A 22,282-nucleotide genomic window follows, 5' to 3' on the forward strand; every position below is an offset into this window, starting at 1 on the left:
GCTATGAAAACCTCTCTAATATACATTGAGCAGCACATAATTACCAATGATTTCATCTGGGAAACTATCCATCATGTTGGAACCTGGGAAAGAGAGGGAAACCAATATCAATTAGTATCATCAGGTCTATCGTTATTCATTATACACCCCTCTGTGCTCTACATACATTAATTCAAGACAAAACCACTACCATGCATTGAGGTCAGGTGATTTCTGCTAAAATCCTAGGGATTTAGTCCCATAGTAGTACTCTAGCCAAGTCCCAACCACCCTATAGCAGATTTACTACTACAAGGCGGCTATTCTGTGGAGAATCACGTGTATACTGTATATAGGTGATCTGGCTCTTCTGGGTAGGGGGAAGCTGTGCTGTGATTAGTCACAGCAGAAGCCGATCTGTGGGTGCCATCCAATGGATGTCCACCAGCAACCACTGATTGTCGGGGAGAGGCACATGACGGCGCTCTGCATTTGTAAACAACGCAGAGCTCTGTGTTGTCAGCGGGGACATGCTGGATTTTGTTTCCCTGCAAAGCACATCCCACACTGTGTACGCATATAGGCACGGTTTAGGCATGCAATTAATCCTTTGATCACCCTAGATGTTTAACCCCATTCTCAGCCATTGCCATTAGAACAATGACAGTGCATACTTTTAGCATTGATCACTGAATTAGTGTCACTGGTCTCCACAAACCGCAATCCCGCTATAAGTCACTGATCTCCACCATTACTAGTATAAAAAATAAATAAATGAATGAGCAAATACACTATATTGCTAAAAGTATTGGGACACACATGTACTTTAATGGAGTCCCAGTCTTCGTCCGTAGGGTTTAATATTGAGCTGGTCCACCCTTTGCAGCTATAACAGCTTCAACTCTTCCGGGAAGGCTGTCCACAAGGTTTAGGAGTGTGTCTATGGGAATGTTTGACCGTTCTTCCAGAAGAACATTTGTGAGGTCAGGCACTGTTTTGAATGAAAAGGCCTGGCTCGCAGTCTCCGCTCTAATTTATCCCAAAGGTGTTTTATTGAGTTGAGGTCAAGTTCCTCCACCTCAAACTCGCTCATCCATGTCTTTAGGGACCTTGCTTTGTGCACTGGTGCACAGTCATGTAGGAACAGGAAGGGGCCATCTCCAAACTGTTCCCACAAAGTTGGGAGCATGAAATTGTCCAAAATGTCCTGGTATGCTGACGCCTTAAGAATTCCCTTCACTGGAACTAAGGGGCCAGGACCAACCCCTGGAAAACAACCCCAAATCATAATCCCCCCTCCACCAAATGATTTGTTTCTAATGCCGCGTACACACGACCAGACTTTTCGAGGGACTAAGTCCGACAGACTTTCGACGGAGTTCTGACGGAGTTCTGACAGAGTTCTGATGGACTTTCCGAATGAACGGACTTGGCCACACACAATCACACCAAAGTCCGACGGATTCGAACGTGATGACGTACGACTGGACTAGAATAAGGAAGTTCATAGCCAGTAGCCAATAGCTGCCCTAGCATCGGTTTTTGTCCGTCGGACTAGCACACACACGAGCGGATTTCTCAGTAGGAACTGGGTCCGGCGGAGTTCTGTCTGAAAAATTTGAAACATGTTCCATTTCTAAAGTCTGTCAGACTTTTGCAAATCAAAAGTCCGCTGCAGCCCACACATGATCGAATGGTCTGCCGGAATCATTCCGTCGGACTTTTGATGTTGAAAAGTCCGGTCGTGTGTACGGGGCATTACACTTTTGTAAGTATTATTTTTTTTTTTTTTTACAAATAAAAGTTTATTGAAACTGTTCATGCAGGTTTACAATGTCAGAACAACAAAAACATTGTATATAAACTTTGTTAGTACAACGTTGCAACATTACTAGGATTTGAACATTGTGAACATTTTGAACCGTAGTGATGCTACTAGATATAAGAAATAATGTTAAGAAATCCTACGATTACGATTCTAATGCCCTGTACACACGAGAGGGATTAAGTCTGACAGACCTCCAAAGGAGTTCCGCCGGAGTTCCGACGGAGTTCCGACGGAGTTCTGGCGGACTTTTCGACCGAACGGACTTGACCACACACCATCACACCAAACTCCGACGGAGTCGAACGTGATGACGTACGACTGGATTCGACGTAGGAAGTTCATAGACAGTAGCCAATAGCTGCCCTAGCGTCGATTTTAGTCCGTCGGAGTAGCACACACACGAGCGAATTTTTCGAAGGGGACCGGGTCCGGCGGAGTTCCGTCGGGAAAATTTGAAGCATGCTTCATTTCTAAAGTCCGTCAGACTTTAGCAAAGCTAAAGTCCGTTGCAGCCCACACACGATCGGATAGTCTGACGGACTCAGTCCGTCGGAGTTTGGATGTCGAAAAGTCCGCTCGTGTGTACGGGGCATAAGTCTGAGTCTTAGTGCAGTAGTAGTTGGTAATAAGTAGTTGGTAGTAACGGGTAAAACTGGTTATTAGGTTAAGCGTCTACAATGTCTTCAAAGGAGAATCTATCGCATTAGATATTGGAATTTCAGAATCTCGTTTGACATGTGTGCATCGGATCTGGTAGAGTATATTCTGAGTGAACGGGTAACCCAGAGTATATCTCAACTGGATCGTGATTATAAGAAGCTCAATCTATCTTCTCTGTACTTTCTGCCAATTCAGGGATTCTAGGAGTAGTGGTGGTGTGAGGGTGCGGGATTGAGTTTTTGTTGGAAAGTGGCGGTCTACCAGGTCTTTATAGGGAGCAAGGAGTAAATGGTTATGTGGGGTCATTTTGATCTTCTGATTGGTATTCCTTTGTGGAGTGACTCCTGCTTTATTTTATAGGGGCGAGAGTGTAGAGGGGGGGGGGGGGGGTAACTGGTTAGTAAGGGGTGTGTGTAGGAAAAAGGAATAACTTTGAGCTTTAAAGCTCTGTAAGTATTCATTTTTAACTTTTCTTTGTGATTGAACCTTGTTGGAACTTACTACACCAGAGTGGTTGTGCTATCTGCCTCCCTTCCACTCTTTTGTTTTACCTACTCTTGTTACAAACAAAATGCAACATGATATGCTCATGGTCAGGAAGACTTGCTGCTTTCAAAATATTTATTCTCCCCTAGATACTTTCATCTTTTCTTGTTTTTTTCCTATACCTTTACCCGAGACACACCTAAAGGCTTTACAATCTTCCCTGGCTCACTATGTATGACAAGAAAAGAGACCCAGGTGTGCGGGCAACCACCTTAAGACCAGGCCTTTTCTGGAATTTTTGCTTATGTTTAAATTTGTATTTTTTGCCAGAAAATTACTTAGAACCCCCAAATATTACATACAGTATCTCACACAAGTGAGTACACCCTCACATTTTTGGAAATATTTTCTTCTATCCTTTTATGTGACAACACTGAAGAAATGACACTTGTCTACAATGTAAAGTAGTGAGTGTACAGATTGTATAACAGTGTAAATTTGCCGTCCCCTCAAACTAACTCAATACACAGCCATTAATGTCTAAACTCCTGGCAACAAAAGTGAGTACACCCCTAAGTGAAAATGTCCAAATTGGGCCCAAAATGTCAATATTTTGTGTGGCCACCATTATTTTCCAGCACTGCCTTAACCCTCTTGGGCATGGAGGTCACCAGAACTTCACAGGTTGCCACTGGAGTCCTCTTCCCCTCCTCCATGACGACATCACGGAGCTGGTGGATGTTAGAGACCTTGTGCTCCTCCACCCTCTGTTTGAAGATGCCCCACAGATGCTCAATAGAGTTTAGGTCTGGAGACATGCTTGGCCAGTCCATCACCTTTACCCTCAGCTTCTTTAGCAAGGCAGTGGTTTCCCACAGTATAAAAACAAGGCCTTCTTTACGGGGGGAACACATACAGGGGGCTGCACATACAGGGGGTTCTTCCAAAGAAGTGGGGTTCTTTAAATAAGTGGCACTTCTGCTCTTGAACTTCAGCGATATGCACAAAGCAAACTGCAGGTGACCTCATTTCCAAATGATCTCACCTTCCTCTCTGAAACATGCACTCTTTACCTCTCCTCCTTTTCACAATTGCAGCCTCTCTCCTCAAACTCCCTTTTCTTCACCCCCCTGCTCCACCCCACAATCTGTACATATTGCCATCACTTCTCCCCTCTCCTTACTTATGCACTCATCACCTCTTTCTAACTCTAAGCCCACTTGCTAACAAACCCCCCAGGGTACTGAAGCATGTCCCCTCATACAAATCATACTTTCATATTATCTTCCTTACTTTTCTACTTCTCCTAACCGCTGGAGATATTTCCCCTAACCCTGGGCCTACCTTATTCAACTGTACCCAAAACACCCATCACCCTACACCCTCTGGCAGTAGTCGCAATCTACGCAATTTAGTCTTCGTTCCCCTTCTTCCCAACAGCAGCTTCCCCCTCTCCTGCGCCCTCTGGAACGCTCGCTCTGTCTGTACCAACTCACCGCTGTTCATGACCTCTTTGTCACTAATTCCTTTAATCTACTTGCTCTCACAGAAACCTGGCTCCACTAATCTGATACCCAGGGCCGGTGCTACCACTAGGCGGATTAGGCAGCTGCCTAGGGCGCACTGCCACCTAGGGCGCAACTGCAGCTGCTGTGTATACAGCTCTGTAGTGAGGAGATGACACAGCCTGGTGTGTAGAGCCGGGTGTCAGTCTGAGAGGACTGACAAACACAAGGAGGGGAGAGGAGTGCGCAGACAGCGTGGCTCAGTCACTGGGAAAGGAGAAGATTTTTGATAGAGCCGCTCTGCACTGTATGGAAGAGATTTGCGCTCCCCTCCTACCAGCAATACACAGAGCAGCCTGGTCTGGAAGTGTCTTCACCAGCTCCCGACACTGGTCCTGGGCACTGACACACGCACTGGTAAAGTCCTAGCTGGCACATCCTGTGTATAGGGAGACATCGGAGGAGGAAAATACAGCCGACCGATGCCTGTAAATGCCTCCCCATACTGGTTTACTGCCTGCTCTGCAAACTGCACTCAGTACTCACTCAGCCCGCCCCCATTTTAGGACAGTTCCTTCAGCAAGTCACACACCAGCGATTAACTCAGCTCTTCCTCCGGATAACACCCCCCCCCAGCTCCCCGGAATGTCCCCCTCCCCCGGTCACAATACACAGGTCACAGTGTGGCAGGTGGGAAGCAGAGGATGTGGGTGAGTGCTCGGTCCTGGTACACATGCTGGTACTGGAGCTGATATTAGTGCTGTGCGGGGTGGTCAGTGTGTTGGATCTCTTTATGTTTATGTTTTCTGCTGATGACCCCCCATAGAAAACACTGCCTACAAGTCAGGCTGCTGCCCACTAGTCGCTATGTGTTCTCCTGGTTACTGCTGATACTAGTGCAGCATTTACTAGAACTGGGCTGTATTTTCCTTCACTTGTACAATCTAAAAGGGGTCTTTTCCTCCTCTCCCTTCCACCAGCAGACAGCGACTGCAAAAAGAAAATACAGCCAATAAGTTCAAGTAAATGCTGCCCCCTCCTATCCAGGAGTCTGTGCGTCCACTGTGCATAGTACGAGGGGTTCCCACCATCCCTGTGCTGAGTTCCCGGCTCTGTACGCCCACTGTGCCCATTACAAGGGGTTCCCACCATCCCTGTGCTGAGTTCCCGGCTCTGTACGCCCACTGTGCCCATTACAAGGGGTTCCCACCATCCCTGTGCTGAGTTCCCGGCTCTGTACCCCTGCTGTGCCCATTATGAGGGGTTTCCACCATCCCTGTGCTGAGTTTCCAAGTCTGTACACCCACTGTGCCCATTATGAGGGGTTCCCACCATCCCTGTGCTGAGTTCCTGGCTCTGTACCCCTGCTGTGCCCATTATGAGGGGTTTCCACCATCCCTGTGCTGAGTTTCCAAGTCTGTACACCCACTGTGCCCATTATGAGGGGTTCCCACCATCCCTGTGCTGAGTTCCTGGGTCTGTACACCCGCTGTACCCATTATGAGGGGTTCCCACCATCCCTGTGCTGAGTTCCCAGGTCTGTACACCCGCTGTACCCATTATGAGGGGTTAATTTTGTTTATTTGAAAATCTTACAAACAACAACTTATATACAATAAAACCATAATAAATAAATAAAACATATTTACAAAATAATTGAATATAATTATACAGACCAGAAAGAACAAGAACAAAATAAACGGTGCAAAACAAATTGCGCATTACATAATCCCTATGGGAGAGCCAGACTAAGGAACATCACCGTCACCATGCATGGAGCCTTTTATCAAAATTGTATTGGATCTGAAAATCTAGGGGAGTGAAAGAAGAATACAAAGAAAGCCGCACACCCCGAGATCAACAGGCAGCAGCTACAGAGTCCTGATATTCCTCCACACCTTTATCCAGGCCTCCTGCTGCCACCTGTCTTTCTCAAGACCCCGAATCTTCCCAACCTCACCCAGAATGTTCTGCATCACCACTTCCACAGGGAGGATTTTACCCCGTAAGGATACCTGACACCGTGCACTCCACGTGAAATAACGGACTACTAAACTAACTAAAAAAAGTGTTTCCAAATCATAATCCCGACGAGTCTGGAAAGCCCCATACACCCACTCTGCATAACTCATATGGGGGAGAAAGGATATACTCAGAGCCCTCCCCACCCTCTCGTACACCTCTATATTAAAAGGGCACTGAAGTATAAAGTGATCCATGGACTCCACCACTCCTCCACACTCCACTCTCGGGCAGCCCCGATCACTCATGGAAAGAAACTTCAAGCTGCCCTTCACATATAGTTTTCCATGAAAGGCAAGCCAAGCCTGATCCCTAAACTTCATTGGGATTCTCTCCAAATTAATCAACCGCAAACCCACCCCCAAAACCAGGCTTGGGCAATCCCTCAAGGCCAGTGGCTCGCAAAAAGCAGAGCTCATGATCCGCTTCTCAAGAAGTTTCCTTGGAAGAGATCTGACTTCTCCTGCTGTTACTTGCCACTGCCGAAGTATTTTCAAACACGGGGCAACATAAGCCGGGAGCTTGTCATGCTTGACCCTCAGGCTTTTCACTGGCCCACCATTTTCCCAGTCTCGCAGAAAGGGCCTAAACCAGGACTGGAAAATACCAACCCACCCAGGCGGTCTCTCTGCCAACATGTTACCAAGATTGTACTTCACAAATATCAGAGAGAAAAAGACTACAGGGTTGATCATCCCTAGACCACCCTCCCGCCTAGAAAGGTAAGTCACATTCCTTTTGACAAGCTTTATTCTGTTCCCCCATAACAGCTGGAAGAAACAAGTATAGACCCTGGTATAGAGAGAAGCTGGTAAAACGCAAACAAAACTGACATATAGAAAAATCGGAATCGGGTAAGTCTTGATCAGATCAACCTTTTCCCTCAAGGAAAGCTGCCAACCTTTCCAGCTTGCCACCTTGGCATCGGCATTCTCCAGCCTGTTCACCCAATTTGCATGACCATAGTCACCTGGGCCAAATTCAATGCCTAGAACTCTAATTTTTTGCTGGGGCTCCGGGAAGTCATCCGGGAGAACAAAGCTCTCACCTTCCACGCCCATCCAGAAAGCTTCACACTTGTCCTGGTTGACCTTTGAACCTGATGCCTCTGAATACTGCGTTATCACTGAGACCACCTCCTGCGCCTCCCCAGTCCCAGAGACAAAAACAGAAACATCATCAGCATAGGCCACAACTTTCAAAGGAGGCTCACCAGTGATGCCCAAAGGTACCCCACACAATGGCCCATTCTCTAGCCTTCTAATGAAGGGGTCAATTGCAAATGCATATAACAGAGGACTCAATGGGCACCCCTGACGCACACCCGAGCCGACCACAAAGGGTCGTCCGACACAACCATTAACCAGAGGAAAGCTTTCAGCCCCTTTGTACAAAATCTTGAGCCAATCAATGAAACCCCCCTCCAGGCCATATCTGCCAAGAAGGAGCCATAAGTACTCATGGTTAACCCGATCAAAGGCCTTAGCCTGATCCAATGTCAGCAAAAATTTACCCCAACCAGCCGGGGTACCCTTCAATCTGGATTTCGCCCTCAACACTCCACAGAAACTGCTCTTTTAAAATTCAAAAATGGCCTACTAACTGCAAAAACCAACACACACTATTCTGTACTCCTACTTCTGGACCTTTCAGCTGCCTTTGACACGGTTGACCACCCTCTCCTCAAAAAAAAACTTTACTCCCTTGGTCTCCGTGACTGTGCTCTTCAGTGGCTCTCACCCTACCTATCTCAATGCACCTTCAGTGTCACTTACAATTCTACTTCCTCCACTCCTCTTCCCTTCTCCGTCGGGGTCCCCCGAGGTTCTGTTCTTGGACCTCTTTTATTTTCAATCTACACCTCTTCCCTGGGTCAGCTGATAGCCACTCACGGCTTTCAATATCATTTCTACGCTGACGACACCCAAATCTATCTCTCCACCCCTCAACTCACTCAATCAGTCTCCTCACGCATCAGCAACTTACTAACAGACATATCTGTATGGATGTCACAACACTTCCTCAACTCAACTTGTCCAAAACCGAACTTATAATATTTCCTCCCCCATGCGCCTCTTCCCCTGACTTCTCTGTCAAGAGTAATGGCACAACATTCCACCCATCCCCACATTTCAGGGTTCTAGGTGTTATCCTGGACTCTGAACTCTCCTTTCAGCCCCACATCCAATCACTTTCCAAAGCTTGCCGCCTCAACCTCCGAAACATCTCTAAACTACAGTGGTGTGAAAATGTGTTTGCCCCCTTCCTCATTTCCTGTTCCTTTGCATGTTTGTCACACTTAAGTGTATCGGAACATCAAACCAATTTAAACAATAGTCAAGGAAAACACAAGTAAACACAAAATGCAATTTGTAAATGAAGGTGTTTATTAAAGGTGAAAAAAAATCCAAACCATCATGGCCCTGTGTGAAAAAGTGATTGCCCCCCTTGTTAAAACTATCTATCAGTCTGGAAAGGGTTATAAAGCCATTTCCAAAGCTTTGGGAATCCAGCGAAACACAGTGAGAGCCATTATCCACAAATGGCGAAGACATGGAACAGTGGTGAACCTGCCCAGGAGTGGCCGGCCGCCCAAAATTACCCCAAGAGCGCAGCGACGACTCATCCAAGAGGTCACAAAAGACCCCACAACAACGTCCAAGGAACTGCAGGCCTCACTTGCCTCAGTTAAGGTCAGCGTTCATGCCTCCACCATCAGGAAAAGACTGGGCAAAAATGGCCTGCATGGCAGAGTTCCAAGGAGAAAACCACTGCTGAGCAAAAAGAACATCAAAGCTCGTCTCAATTTCTCCACAACACATCTTGATGATCCCCAAGACTTTTGGGACAACATTCTGTGGACCGATGAGACAAAAGTGGAACTCTTTGGAAGGTGTGTGTCCAAGTATATCTGGCGTAGAAGGAACACTGCATTTCAGAAAAAGAACATTATACCAACAGTAAAATATGGTGGTGGTAGTGTGATGGTCTGGGGCTGTTTTGCTGCTTAAGGACCTGGAAGACTTGCCGTGATAAAAGGAACTATGAATTCTGCTGTCTACCAAGAGATCCTGAAGGAGAATGTCCGACCATCTGTTCGTGTACTCAAGCTGAAAAGAACTTGGGTTCTGCAGCAGGACAATGATCCTAAACACACCAGCAAGTCCACCACCGAATGGCTGAAGAAAAACAAAATGAAGACTTTGGAGTGGCCTAGCCAAAGTCCTGACCTGAATCCTATTGAGATGTTGTGGTATGACCTTAAAAAGGCCGTTCATGCTCGAAAACCCTCTAATGTAACTGAATTAGGACAATTCTGCAAAGATGAGTGGGCCAAAATTCCTCCAGGACGCTGTAAAAGCCTCATTGCACGTTATCGCAAACGCTTGGTTGCAGTTGTTGCTGCTAAGGGTGGCCCAACCAGTTATTAGGTTTAGGGGGCAATCACTTTTTCACACAGGGCCATGATGGTTTGGATTTTTTTTCACCTTTAATAATAAACACCTTCATTTACAAATTGCATTTTGTGTTTACTTGTGTTGTCCTTGACTATTGTTTAAATTGGTTTGATGTTCCGAAACACTTAAGTGTGACAAAAATGCAAAGGAACAGGAAATGAGGAAGGGGGCAAACACTTTTTCACACCACTGTACGTCCCTTTCTAACCAATGAAACCACAAAGCTCCTGATTCACTCCCTGGTTATCTCTCGCCTTGACTACTGCAATTCTCTCCTCATTGGCTCACCTTTAAATAGACTATCTCCCCTTCAGTCCATCATGAATGCTGCTGCCAGACTCATACAGCTTACAAACTGCACAGTGTCTGCTACCCCTCTCTGCCAATCCCTCCATTGGCTGCCACTTGCCCAAAGAATTAAATTCAAAATACTAACACTTACTTACAAAGCCATCCACAACTTTGCTCCCAGCTACATCACTAGCCTAGTCTCAAAATACCAACCTAATCGCCCACTTCGTTCCTCCCAAGACCTCCTGCTCTCTAGCTTCCTCATCACCTCCTCCCATATCCACCTCCAGGAATTCTCTCGAGCCTCGCCCATCCTCTGGAGCTCACTACCCCAATCTGTCAGACTGTCTCCAAACTTATCCACTTTTAGGCGATCCCTGAAAACTTTCCTCTTCAGAGAAGCCTATCCTGCCTCCATCTAAGAACTGCCCTATTTTCTCCATTAGCTCATCTCCCACAGCTATTACCCTTTTGTATAACTTGACCCTCCCTCCTAGATTGTAAGCTCTAACAAGCAGGGCCCAGTCGGGACCCCCGTGAGTCCAGTCGCGTACCCGCGATCATCTCACGGGGCGGCTGAACGAGGAAATGCTGTTGTAAACAGCATTTCCCCGTTCTGCCTAGCAACTAGTGAAGTTGATCTCTGCTCCATGTGATTGGAGCAGAGATCAGTGTTCACTAAATTAAAGCCCAGCCCCCAACAGTTAGTAACACACCCCTAGGAACACTTCCCCCTACACTGCCACCCCCTGGTTAACCCCTTCACTGCCAGTGTCATTTACACAGGAATCACTGCATTTGTATAGCAGTGATTGCTGTATAAATGACAATGGTAACAAAAATGTGTCAAAAATGTCCAATGTGTCTGCCAAAATGTCGCAGTCACAATAAAAATTGCTGATCGCCGCCATTACTAGTAAAAAAAAAACGATTAATAAAAATGCCATAAAACTATCCCCTATTTTGTAAACGCTATAACTTTTGTGCAAACCAATCAATAATCGCTTATTGTGATTTTTTTTACCAAAAATATGTAGAAGAATACATATCAGCCAAAACTGAGGGAAAAAATGTTTTTTTATATATTTTTAAAAAGTAAAAAAGAATGCGTTTTCTTCAAAATTGTCGTTTTATTTTTGTTTATAGCGCAAAAAAAAAAAACGCAGGGGTGATCAAATACCACCAAAAGAAAGCTCTATTTGTGGGGAAAAAAAGGACATCAATTTTGTTTGGGAGCCATGTCGCACAACCGTGCAATTGTCAGTTAAAGTGACGCAGTGCCGAATCGAAAAAAGTGGTCTGGTCTTTGACCAGCAAAATGGTCCGGGGCTGAAGTGGTTAATTGGCCAGAATAAGAATTTATTCTGGCTGTTGAAATTAATTTACACTGAAACCAGCGTGTTTTCTGATGTTTCCCCTGGATGCCTGGGGCATTGTGTTTTTTGTGTTTTTTTAATTTATTCTGCTCCTAAATGTCCCTGCCTCTAAACTGCATGGGTACATATGGTAAATCCCCAGACGACGTCCAATAGTGTTGAAACGCGTAGGGTGGAGCCTGCGATGGTGACGTCATCATGTTTTTTGATTGGCGAACGGAACAGGAAGCGAACGGAAGCCTGAGGAAACACTGTGAACCTCACTGATGAGACACTTCGTTTTATTTGCCTTTGCGTCTCACATATCTTGTAAGTGCAGCCCACGTTTTTATATTGAATTGATTTAGACATGTACTGCACTATGGAAGCACTTTCTTTTGTATTTTCTGAGTGACATTGTCCCAGTTGTGGCTCCAGACATCTCTAAGCCCTTGTACACACAGTTGGACATTCCGACGGAAAATGTCCGATCGGACCGTGGTGTCGGATAATCCGACTGTGTGTGGGCTCCATTGGGCTTTTTCCGTCGGAATGTCCGACCAACAAAGTTTGAGAGCTGGATATAAAATTTTCCGACAACATGATCCGATCGGACTTTGTCCGATCGTTTGTAGAGAATTCCGATTGGACAAAGTGCCACGCATGCTCAGATCAAATTCCTAGACCAAAGCTATTGGCAATGGCTACTAGCCTGAATGTAGTCCCATCGTAACTAAATAACGTCATCACATTACGAACGATCGGATTTTCCGACAACTTTGTCCGACCGTGTGTATGCAACACCAGTTTCGGACAAAATCCGTCTGAAAAAATCAGACGGATTTTGTTGTCGGAATATCCGACCGTGTGTACAAGGGCTAAGGGTCGTGAGGAGACCGATTTCCCTGCGCTGGGTGAGACTGCTTTTGAGCAGTCACGGGTAGCTGGTAAGCAGGCTACTTACTCACTTGGATGTTGGAGTTGGATGCACACCTTATGGAGGATCCTTCATGGTCTTTCTACAACTCGTCACTGTATTTCACATGGATGTTTGTTTTTCTTTTTATCCATGGACTGAACCTCTCACTGGGACTTTGCTTTAGTCTTCCTTTTTAAACATATATATATATATATATTTTCACTTAAATATTTGGGTAATTTGTTATGTTATTTTTTTAAAGGGACTCCGCTTTAGTTTTCCCTTTACACATATTTATTCACTGGAATATTTTAAAATTTGCCATATGCTTATTTTATTAGCGCTGCACTTACCTATATATGTTTAAATTCCAGATGCCCCTGGCATGTTAAAAAACATCCAATGTGCAAGAGACCCAACACACTATGGGGGAAATTATAGAACTCTTCAATACTCAAGTCCAATTTACCTTTATTCATAATGACATTAAACGCGGCATCCAACTTTGTAATTTTATCCATCATATTGGAATCTGCAGAGGAAAGCAAATATCAGTTTATAATGTCCTCCCAAATCATTACATAATATAATATAAGAGGGGCACCCCATCCATTATGGGTGCACGGGGCAGACTAGTATTAGAATGTTTACAATTAGAGTTGGGAGAACCCAAGCAATAGTTCGACCCGAACGTGGCCTGTTCGCCCTGTTGAGCGCCACACAATGCATTGCGTGCCGCATGGTGTATTCTAAGGCCTTGATTGGCAGAAGATTGCTGGTCAGGTGCAGGGCTTTGCTCTATCGGGGCACAGAGCACTCTCCAGAGCCATGATTGGACAAAGTCATGATGACTTTGCCCAATCATGGCTTAGTGCTCATAATCCAACCCCACACTATAAAAGGTTCCTTCGCACCAGAACCTTTTGCAGTGTGAAGTTGGAGATAGATAAAGCAGGGCTCAGTGCGAGTTAGGCCCCATTCACACCGGAGCGTAGCGCTTTTGAGCATTTTTCCGGCGTTTTTTCACATGTATTTGCACGTATTTGCGCATTTTGCATACAGCGTTTTCCGGCGTTTTTTGAGCTTTGAATTTTTTTTGAAGAATGGTCACAGATCTCTGACGTTTTCTGGCAACACTGCAACTTCTCCAATTGCATTTGAGCAATCGATGGGAAATATATTCAGATCATAAAGCCCATGAGTAGCGTAAGCGAGTCTTTTAACTACAAGAAATATTTTTTTCTTTTGTTTTAATGGCAGTGGCTGATGCTAATTATTGCTTCCGTTATATTTAGATATTGGGTCATATGGCAGCAGCGCTGACTCTACTATTTTTGGGAATTCTTCTGCGTACCAATTGTCTTGACCTTTCGGCAAACAGTCCACTCCCGGGCACAAATGGCCCTCCCCTACCTAGTGTTTTTGTGGGGGATGAGGCCTTTGCTCTGAGTGAGCATCTTCTATGGCCTTATTCGGGGCACACTCTAAGCCCTTGTACACACGGTCGGAGATTCCGACAACCAAATCCGTCGGATTTTGTCCGAAACTGTTGTATACACGCGGTCGGACGAAGTTGTCGGAAAATCCGTCGTGATGACGTTATTTCGTTACGACGGGACTATGTTCAGGCTAGTAGCCAATAGCTTTGATGTAGGAATTTGATCTGAGCATGTGTGGCACTTTGTCCGATCGGAATTCTCTACACATGATCGGAGTATGTCCGATTGGAGCATTTTGTCGGAAAATTTTACCAACAAGTTGGAAAACCAAGTCCGTCGGATACTCCGACGGAAACAGTCCGATGGAGACCACACACAGTCGGAATATCCGACAAAACGGTCCAATCGGACACATTCCGTCTGAATCTCCGACCATGTGTACAAGGGCTAACTGTAATGTATCGGCTAACACGAGCACGTTGAGTTGTCAAATGTGCATTTGGCATTTTAGCAAAAATTGTTCTTAACATGCAAAATGCGGTCTATGCTTTGTAAGGCAGTGGGATGGATTTGAGTTTGAGGACCCATTACATCAGAACATGGAAATAGCTCATTGGACTGGTGTTTTTGGAAACAGACAAGGTAGACATGTCAGGGATCAATTTGCAGTATCCATATTATATCCACTAGGGGTAAATAACCCCCATACTGTCTCATCCACTTCCGTCTCCATATTGCTGGCCTCCATGTCTGCTAACCAAAAAATGGTGATCTGTGCACTTCCTGTGTATGTTTATGTCATTTCCTTTATGTAAATCTATTTCACTTGAGCAGATAAAAGCAACAGCGCCCGTAGAAACGCTCGATGTTGCGCTAGACGATTGTTGACAAATGTTGGCTAGCATGTCTTCAAATTTTCTGCGGACAATTGTGTGTTGTCCGATTGTCTGTACACAAGTCTGTTGGACAAAAGTCCAAAGTACAAACACGCATACTCGGAAGCAGAAGTGGTTGGTCTTGTAAACTAGCGTTCGTAATGGAGAATTAACATTCGTAACGTGGCAAATTATGAAATCTGGAAATGCAGCGCACAATTCTCTTCTTCTTTAGGCTTGATTTTGCAGAAATGCAGGGACATTCTTTAACATGAGTTCCTATGGAACATGTTCACATCAATGCATTTTTGTGCCTCCTCGTTTTTGGAAAGGGTCGGAGACTTTTTTTCCCGCAAAATTCAGCATTTTGCATGTAATAGAATTCAATGGGCCCGCATCCAAAACGCAAGTACCATGGTTTTTCCCGCGATTTGCGTTGTGCGTTTTTTTAAATTTCTTCTGTTTACAATGTATATAGCTGGTTGCTAAAGAGGGGGCCAGGAAGCCGGCCGATGCATCCTTAACAATCGATGAGCCATCAGCTGTCTGCTGGCTTCCCTCTGAATGTAAAAAAAAATAGTGGCTAAAAAAATAAAAATTGTGAAAAAAAAACTGCGTGGGGTCCCCCCCAGGCCCATACCAGGCCCTTGGGTCTAGTATGGATTTGGAGGGGACCCCCATGCCAAAAAAAAAATAAAAAATGGTCACAACAAAATGCATACCAGACCCTTATCCGAGCATGCAGCCCGGCAGGTCAGGAAAGGGAGGGGACGAGTGAGCACCCCTAGCCATACCAGGCTGCATTCCCTCAACATGGGGGATGGGTGCTTTGGGGCAGGGGGGGCTCTGTGCCTCCTACCCCAAAGCCCCTTGCCCCCATGTTGATGAGGACATGGGCCTTTTCCCGACAACCCTTGCCCAAAGGTTGTCGGGGTCTGCGGGCGGGGGGCTTATCGGAATCTGGAAGCCCCCTTAACAAGGGGGACCCCAGATCCCAGCCCCCCTATGTGAATGAGTATGGGGTACATTGTACCCCTGCCCATTCACTAAAAAAGTAGTGTAGTTTTAAAAAATACAGTAGACAGTTTTTGACGAGTCTTTTATTAAAAATCTTCTTCTCCCGCATCTTCATCCTCCGGTCTTCTCCTTCTCCCCCTGCTTCTTCTTCCACACTTTTTCCACTCTTCTTCTGCTCTTCTTCTTCCTCTGCTGCCGATGACCCTCCTCCGATTCTGCGTCCTGCTGATCTGTCGGAGCTGATGTCCTGCACGTCTTAAATAACGTTGGGGCGTGACAATCGGATTACGCCATAAGGAGGCCACACCCCCTGTGACGTCATGGACCCATCAAGCACGGGTGGTGACGTCACCAGAGGGCATGGCCTGCAGATGACGCAATCCGATTGCCACGCCCCCATCGTTATTTAAGGAATGCAGAACATCAGCGCAGACAGATCAGCGGAACGCAGCATCAGAGGAGGGTCATCGGCGGCAGAGGAAGAAGAGCGGAAGAATAAGCAGGGGGAAAAGGGAGAAGACCGGAGGATGAAGATGTGGGAGAAGATAGAGGGAAAAGCGGCGAAGAAGATTTTTAATAAGACTTGTTAAAAATTGTCTATTGTATTTTTTAACATTACACTACTTTTTTTTAGTGAATGGGTAGGGGTACAATGTACCCCATACTCATTCACATAGGGGGCACGGGATCGGGGGGCCCCCTTGTTAAAGGGGGCTTCCAGATTCCAATAAGCTCCTCGCCCGCAGACCCCGACACCACCGGGCAAGGGTTGTCGGGAAGAGGCCCTTGTCCCCATTAACATGGTGCTTTGAGGGCATGCGGCCTGGTATAGTTCAGAAGGGGGGGCACTCACTCATCCCCTCCCTTTCCTGACCTGTCGGGATGCATGCTCGGATAAGGGTCTGGTATGGATTTTGGGGGACCCCCACACCATTTTTTTTTATTTGGCATGGGGATCCTCCCAAATACATACTAGACCCAAGGGCCTGGTATGGGCCTGTGGGGGGGAAACCCACGCAGTTTTTTTCACTTTTTTTTTAGGAGCCATCTTTTCCACTTTAAAGCGGAAGTAAACTGGAAACAAAAAAAAAAAACATTTCCCTTGCAAGGCAATGTTATAATGTGCTAGTATGCATCGCATACTAGTACATTATGTATAACTTACCTTAAAAAAAAGCCCTTCAGCAGCGCACTGTCACCGCTGCCAGGGCTTCCATCTTCACCAGGTCTTCCTTCAAGGTTCACAGGCTCCCGTCTTGAATGGCCGTGCTGCGATAACGTCACTCCCACGCATGTGTGTGGGAGTCAATGTTGACGGCACAGGACTCTGAAGGAACGACATACCCGTGCTGTTCCACCAGAGCCCTGTGCTGCAAACAGTGACTCCCGCCCGCATGCGTAGGAGTAACATCATCACGACACCTGGAAGGAAAACTGGATGAAGATGGAAAACCCTGTTAGCGTTGACAGCAATGCGCCGATGAAGTCACCGGCAGCTACACAAGTTAATATCTCCTAAACAGTGCACGTTTGGGAGATATTTACCGTACCTACAGGTAAGCCTTTCTATAGGCTTACCTGTAGGTGAACCATAAATAAACAGCCCTTACTACCACTTTAAGGGCCACAGGACCATGCAATAGGAGAGGTGTATAATTTCATAGTCCTTTCTGGTTTCTATTGTCCTACTACAGAAGGGTGATTGAGTGTTGTCATCCTAGGACAGGAAGTGTCCTAATGGCAGGATCAACAGAAAGTAGGCCTGAAAAAAGAAAATGAATTCAGCTATCACTTCTAAAGCTGGTAAACTGCAATATATGACATTTTTGGTTTTGGGTTAACATAAGCTTTAAAATAACATTTTTGTTTTAACCTTTTTTATGTCAAAAATATTGGAAAAAGTTTAACAATTTAGGTGAAGTAATTCAACGTGGCCAATAAATGTTTCACACGGTGTGTTGGCTGGAGATGTCCACTTGCTAAGGTCATTCACAGAACGTGACACTGTGCCCTGATATTTGCAAAGAATTAAAATTAGATGTTTAGACCTCTGCAGGAGTCATCAACTGCCTGTAAAACCCATAAAATCGAACACTCCGCCATGCACTGGTCAAACAAGTTACTCAGAATATTCAACCACTGCCCCACAAAATTTCCACCTCTTAATGGGACCCTACTGGTAAGTCCATGTAATGATAGGATTCTAAGGGAAAAGGGGGCTTCAAACCAATGTTTCCACAATGAACAAATCTCTCTTTTCTTTATGACAGTGATACAGAGAAGAATATTATAAAATGAAGACGTTATACTCACGTAATAAAAACAGAACACATATGAAAAGGGCCACAATAAAGAACAGGATGAATAGGATGACCACCAGGAATTGTGTAACCCAACCTGTATACCGAGAGGATAGTAAATAACCCTTCAAGTTTCAACTGATATAAAAAAAAATGTTGTGATATTATACATATTTAAAGTCAATTGGAGCAATCCACACTGTATGGCCAAAATTATGTATATACTATATCATACAAAGACATTTTAGACAATTGTGCTCTGTGGCAATAGTTTGGGGAAGGCCATTTATGGTTCCACTATGACTGTGCCCCTGTTTATAAAGCCAACCTCATAAAGAAATGTTTTTTTACCAGTTTGGGGTGAAGGAACTTGAGTGTCCTGTACAGAGCCCTGACCTCAACCCTACTGAACACCTTTGGGGTGAATTTGAATGCCCACTGTGAGCCAGCTCTTCTCACCCAACATCAATACCTGACCTCGCCCATGGGGACAAATTCTCACAGACACCCTCCGAAATCTTGTGGAAAGCCTTCCTAGAGGATTAGCAGTGACACCGAGTCATTTATTAATGTCCATAGTTTTGGAATGGGATGTCCAACCAGCTGATATATTGTAGGTGTGCTGGTCAGAGGTTCACAAACATTTGGCCATATGGTGTATGTGAACATTCTCAGCATGCAAAGACTTTTGTATGATGTTATGCTCAGTTGTATATAGTTCTCCATAACTAAGGATGAACCGACAGTTTGTTCCAAGCCTAGGTTTGGACTGAACTTTGGCTATTCGAGCGTTTGGCCAAACGCCAAATTTTGGCTTGTTTGTCCTCTGTTCCGTGGGAGCTTGGTATATTGTATAGAAGCAGGATTTCTGATGTTTCTATATGACAGCTTCTAGCTGTCAATGTTTCCTAGGGAATCAGTGGGTGCTGACAACCTCTCCGCCCCTAGCAACCATTGCTGCCATGAAATCCCCAGCCGCATAAGCAAAGGGGCTGGGATAGCAGTGATATCACTTGGTCACTGGCCATATTTGGTCATGAAAATTGACCAAATACGAGCATGGCCTTAATAGGGCAATGATGTCACTACTATCCCCACCCCTTTTCTTATATCACTGATGACAGCTCGGAGAGATATCACTAAGCAATACTGTCAGAAACAATTGTGTGTGCAGAGTAGTCATATTTTTAATTTTGGTCAGCGGGTCCCAGTAAGGTTCCATACTAGCAACTGTATCGGGCTAAGGGTCTCTGTCAGGGATCTCGTGCAGCAGTTGCTCATTCTTGTTCAGCAGATGCTCATTCCCAGGGCTTTTTTTCTCAAACAATAGGTGCTGGAACTAAACCACGACCCCCCAAAACCCTTCCACCCACATATCACATCAAATAGTGGGTGTGTTCAGTCAAATTTCACCAACAGTAGGAGGGTCTTAAAGGGACATCAAATACCAGGATTGCATTACATACAGAGTGCTGAGTTGAGGGGGGTTACACACAGAGTGCAGAGCTGTCACTTGTAAACACAGAAACCAGACTTCTGTGTTTGCAAGTGATGGTGGTGAGAAGGCTTCCCCCCCCCCCCCCCCAGGGTCTGAGCCAGAGGTGGTGGAACTGAGTTCCACCAAGTTCCCCCTGAAAAAAGCCCTGCTCAGCAAATGCTAATTCTTCTGTGCATATGCAGAGTCACCAGCATAGACCAAGACCTGGGATGTGCGCGCAGCATGCGCACGCACCCACAGATTCTGTAATTTAGCAGCCTATTTAAACTGAGAGACTGCTGGATTGTCTTTAGCTTCGGTTCCTGTGTTCCTGATTCTAATCCATATCTGTTAACCTTGTTCCTGACCTGTCTACGTCTGACACCTTTTTTGGATCACCTGTGCTTGCTATATCTGCTTCTCACTTATGTTACTGACCTGGCTTGGATTTCTGCCTATGGCCTTTGCTTCCTGATTTGGTATCTCATCACCACAAAGTTACCGACTTCTGCCTGTCCCTGACCTTAAGCTTGATCCTGATTCTGCACCTGTCTGCCTGGTTTTGCTGAACAAGGCTTGTGACCAGACGCCACACCATCACTGGAAGGACTTCTGTGTCTCCAAGCTACAGCTTAACCCTATAGCTGACAGACACCTGCGCTTTTCCACTGCCCTAGCAGTCCCTGTCTCCACTACCAGGGGTGGTTGGATGGGAATTGTTCAAGAGGCTACCCTCATCATCTCAAGCTCCACAGTCAGGTACGTGACAGTCTCACATCCAAACCAAACAAGGTATGGCCATAGTGCAGTATGCTTTATTAACCACTTGCCGACCAGCGCACGACGATGTACGTCGACAGAATGGCACGGGCAGGCAAATGGACGTACATGTACGTCCCTTTAAATTTGCCGCCCTGCCATCGGGAGCGCGACCCCGGCGGCGCGCTCCCGTGCTGGTTGGGACCCCCGTGAGTCCGGTCGCGGGACCCGCGGACTCGACGCCGCGGGCATCCCCGCGATCGTCTCACGGAGCGGCCGAATGGAGGAAATGCTGTGTAAACAACATTTCTCCATTCTGCCTAGCAACTAGGGATGCTGATCTCTGCTCCATGTGATTGGAGCAGAGATCAGTGTTCACTAAATGAAATCCCAACCCCCCCACAGTTAGTAACACACCCCTAGGAACACTTAACCCCTACACTGCCACCCACTGGTTAACCCTTTCACTGCCAGTGTCATTTACACAGGAATCACTGCATTTGTATAGCAGTGATTACTGTATAAATGACAATGGTCCCAAAAATCTGTCAAAAATGTCCGATGGGTCCCCCACAATGTCGCAGTCACAATAAAAATCGCTGATCGCCGCCATTACTAGTAAAAAAAAAAATAATAATAAATTGTTAATAAAAATGCTATAAAACTATCCCTATTTTGTAAACGCTATAACTTTTGCGCAAACCAATCAATAATCGCTTATTGCGATTTTTTTTACCAAAAATATGTAGAAGAATATGCATCGGCCTAAACTGAGGGAAAAAAATGTTTTTTTACATATTTTTGGGGGATATTTATTATAACAAAAGTAAAAAATAATGTGTTTTTTTCAAAATTGTCGCTCTATTTTTGTTTATAGCGCAAAAAATAAAAACCGCAGGGGTGATCAAATACCACCAAAAGAAAGCTCTATTTGTGGGAAAAAAGGACGTCAATTTTGTTTGGGAGCCACGTTGCACGACCGCGCAATTGTCAGTTAAAGCGACGCAGTGCCGAATCGCAAAAAGTGGTCTGGTCTTTGACCAGCAAATTGGTCCGGTCTGAAAGTGGTTAAAAATCACAGGGTTACCAATAAAAAAACAATTGTCCAAAACCAAATCAAATGACTTATGTGAGCTACTGTTAGCCCCCCAAAGGACAGCACTCCACAATCTGCTCCCTACACGTTTCGTCAGAACAGACATCCTCAGGAGCTACATGCACTGGAACTGCACCATGTTTATGTATCACGTACTCATCTAAAAGACACAATCTAAGGAGCACATTTGCATCTATGGTCCATACAGTTTAGAGACTCTTTTGTTTGATTGTGAAGAGCGGTGTTTGATTACTTTTTTGCACTCCTGGTACTTTGCTTTGTGTTAAGTACTTTTTAAGGTCACTTATGATTTTGTGGATGATAATAATTTAATTAATTTAATAATTAATTAATTATTAATTCATTTAATAATAATTTAATAATAGTAACATTTGTTTTACACAATATTTATGCTATTGGTTGTATGATTTTTCTCACTGCATACATTTTATATCAACACTTTAATTCAGCTATATATTTTGTGGGATATTATCAGCACTGGTGTTCAATTGATTATATTTTTGCTGTATGAATTTTGGTGCATCATATTAGTACTTCATCACATTATTTGTTGATATCACATTTGTGCACATTAGCATAAAGAGTCAAGCTCCAAAAACAGTGAAATAATATATCTAAACAATAATAGTGAACAAGGTGTTCAAAAAATAATGTGTTTAAAAATAAAATTCAATTGTGGTTATAATGAGAGAGACTAACTCCTCTTCATACACGATATTACCAAAAGTATTGGGACACCCGTTTTTACCTTTAATGGCATCCCAGTCTTAGTCCGTAGGGTTCAATATTGAGTTG

General features: G+C 45.0%; 1 protein-coding gene across 5 annotated transcripts in view; it reads right to left on the minus strand.

The window, feature by feature from the left end:
- The window catches only part of LOC143961708 (C-type lectin domain family 10 member A-like), a 93,376-nt gene that overhangs the window by 38,531 nt on the left and 32,563 nt on the right, over window positions 1-22,282 (minus strand). For 4 of the 5 annotated variants that reach the window (XM_077471037.1, XM_077471035.1, XM_077471034.1 and 1 more), the window contains exons 3-5: window positions 18,148-18,231; window positions 12,973-13,035; window positions 45-83 (exon numbers count right to left, since the gene is read on the minus strand). In XM_077471037.1, the coding sequence (XP_077327163.1) occupies window positions 45-83; window positions 12,973-13,035; window positions 18,148-18,231 (186 nt within the window). The remainder of the gene's footprint in view (window positions 1-44; window positions 84-12,972; window positions 13,036-18,147; window positions 18,232-22,282) is intronic. The other variant, XM_077471036.1, reaches the window with a different exon arrangement.

This window comes from Lithobates pipiens, unplaced genomic scaffold (genome assembly GCF_037356315.1).
Source record: "Lithobates pipiens isolate NorthernLeopardFrog02 unplaced genomic scaffold, aLitPip1_a1.2 Scaffold_8, whole genome shotgun sequence".
NCBI lineage: Eukaryota > Metazoa > Chordata > Amphibia > Anura > Ranidae > Lithobates > Lithobates pipiens.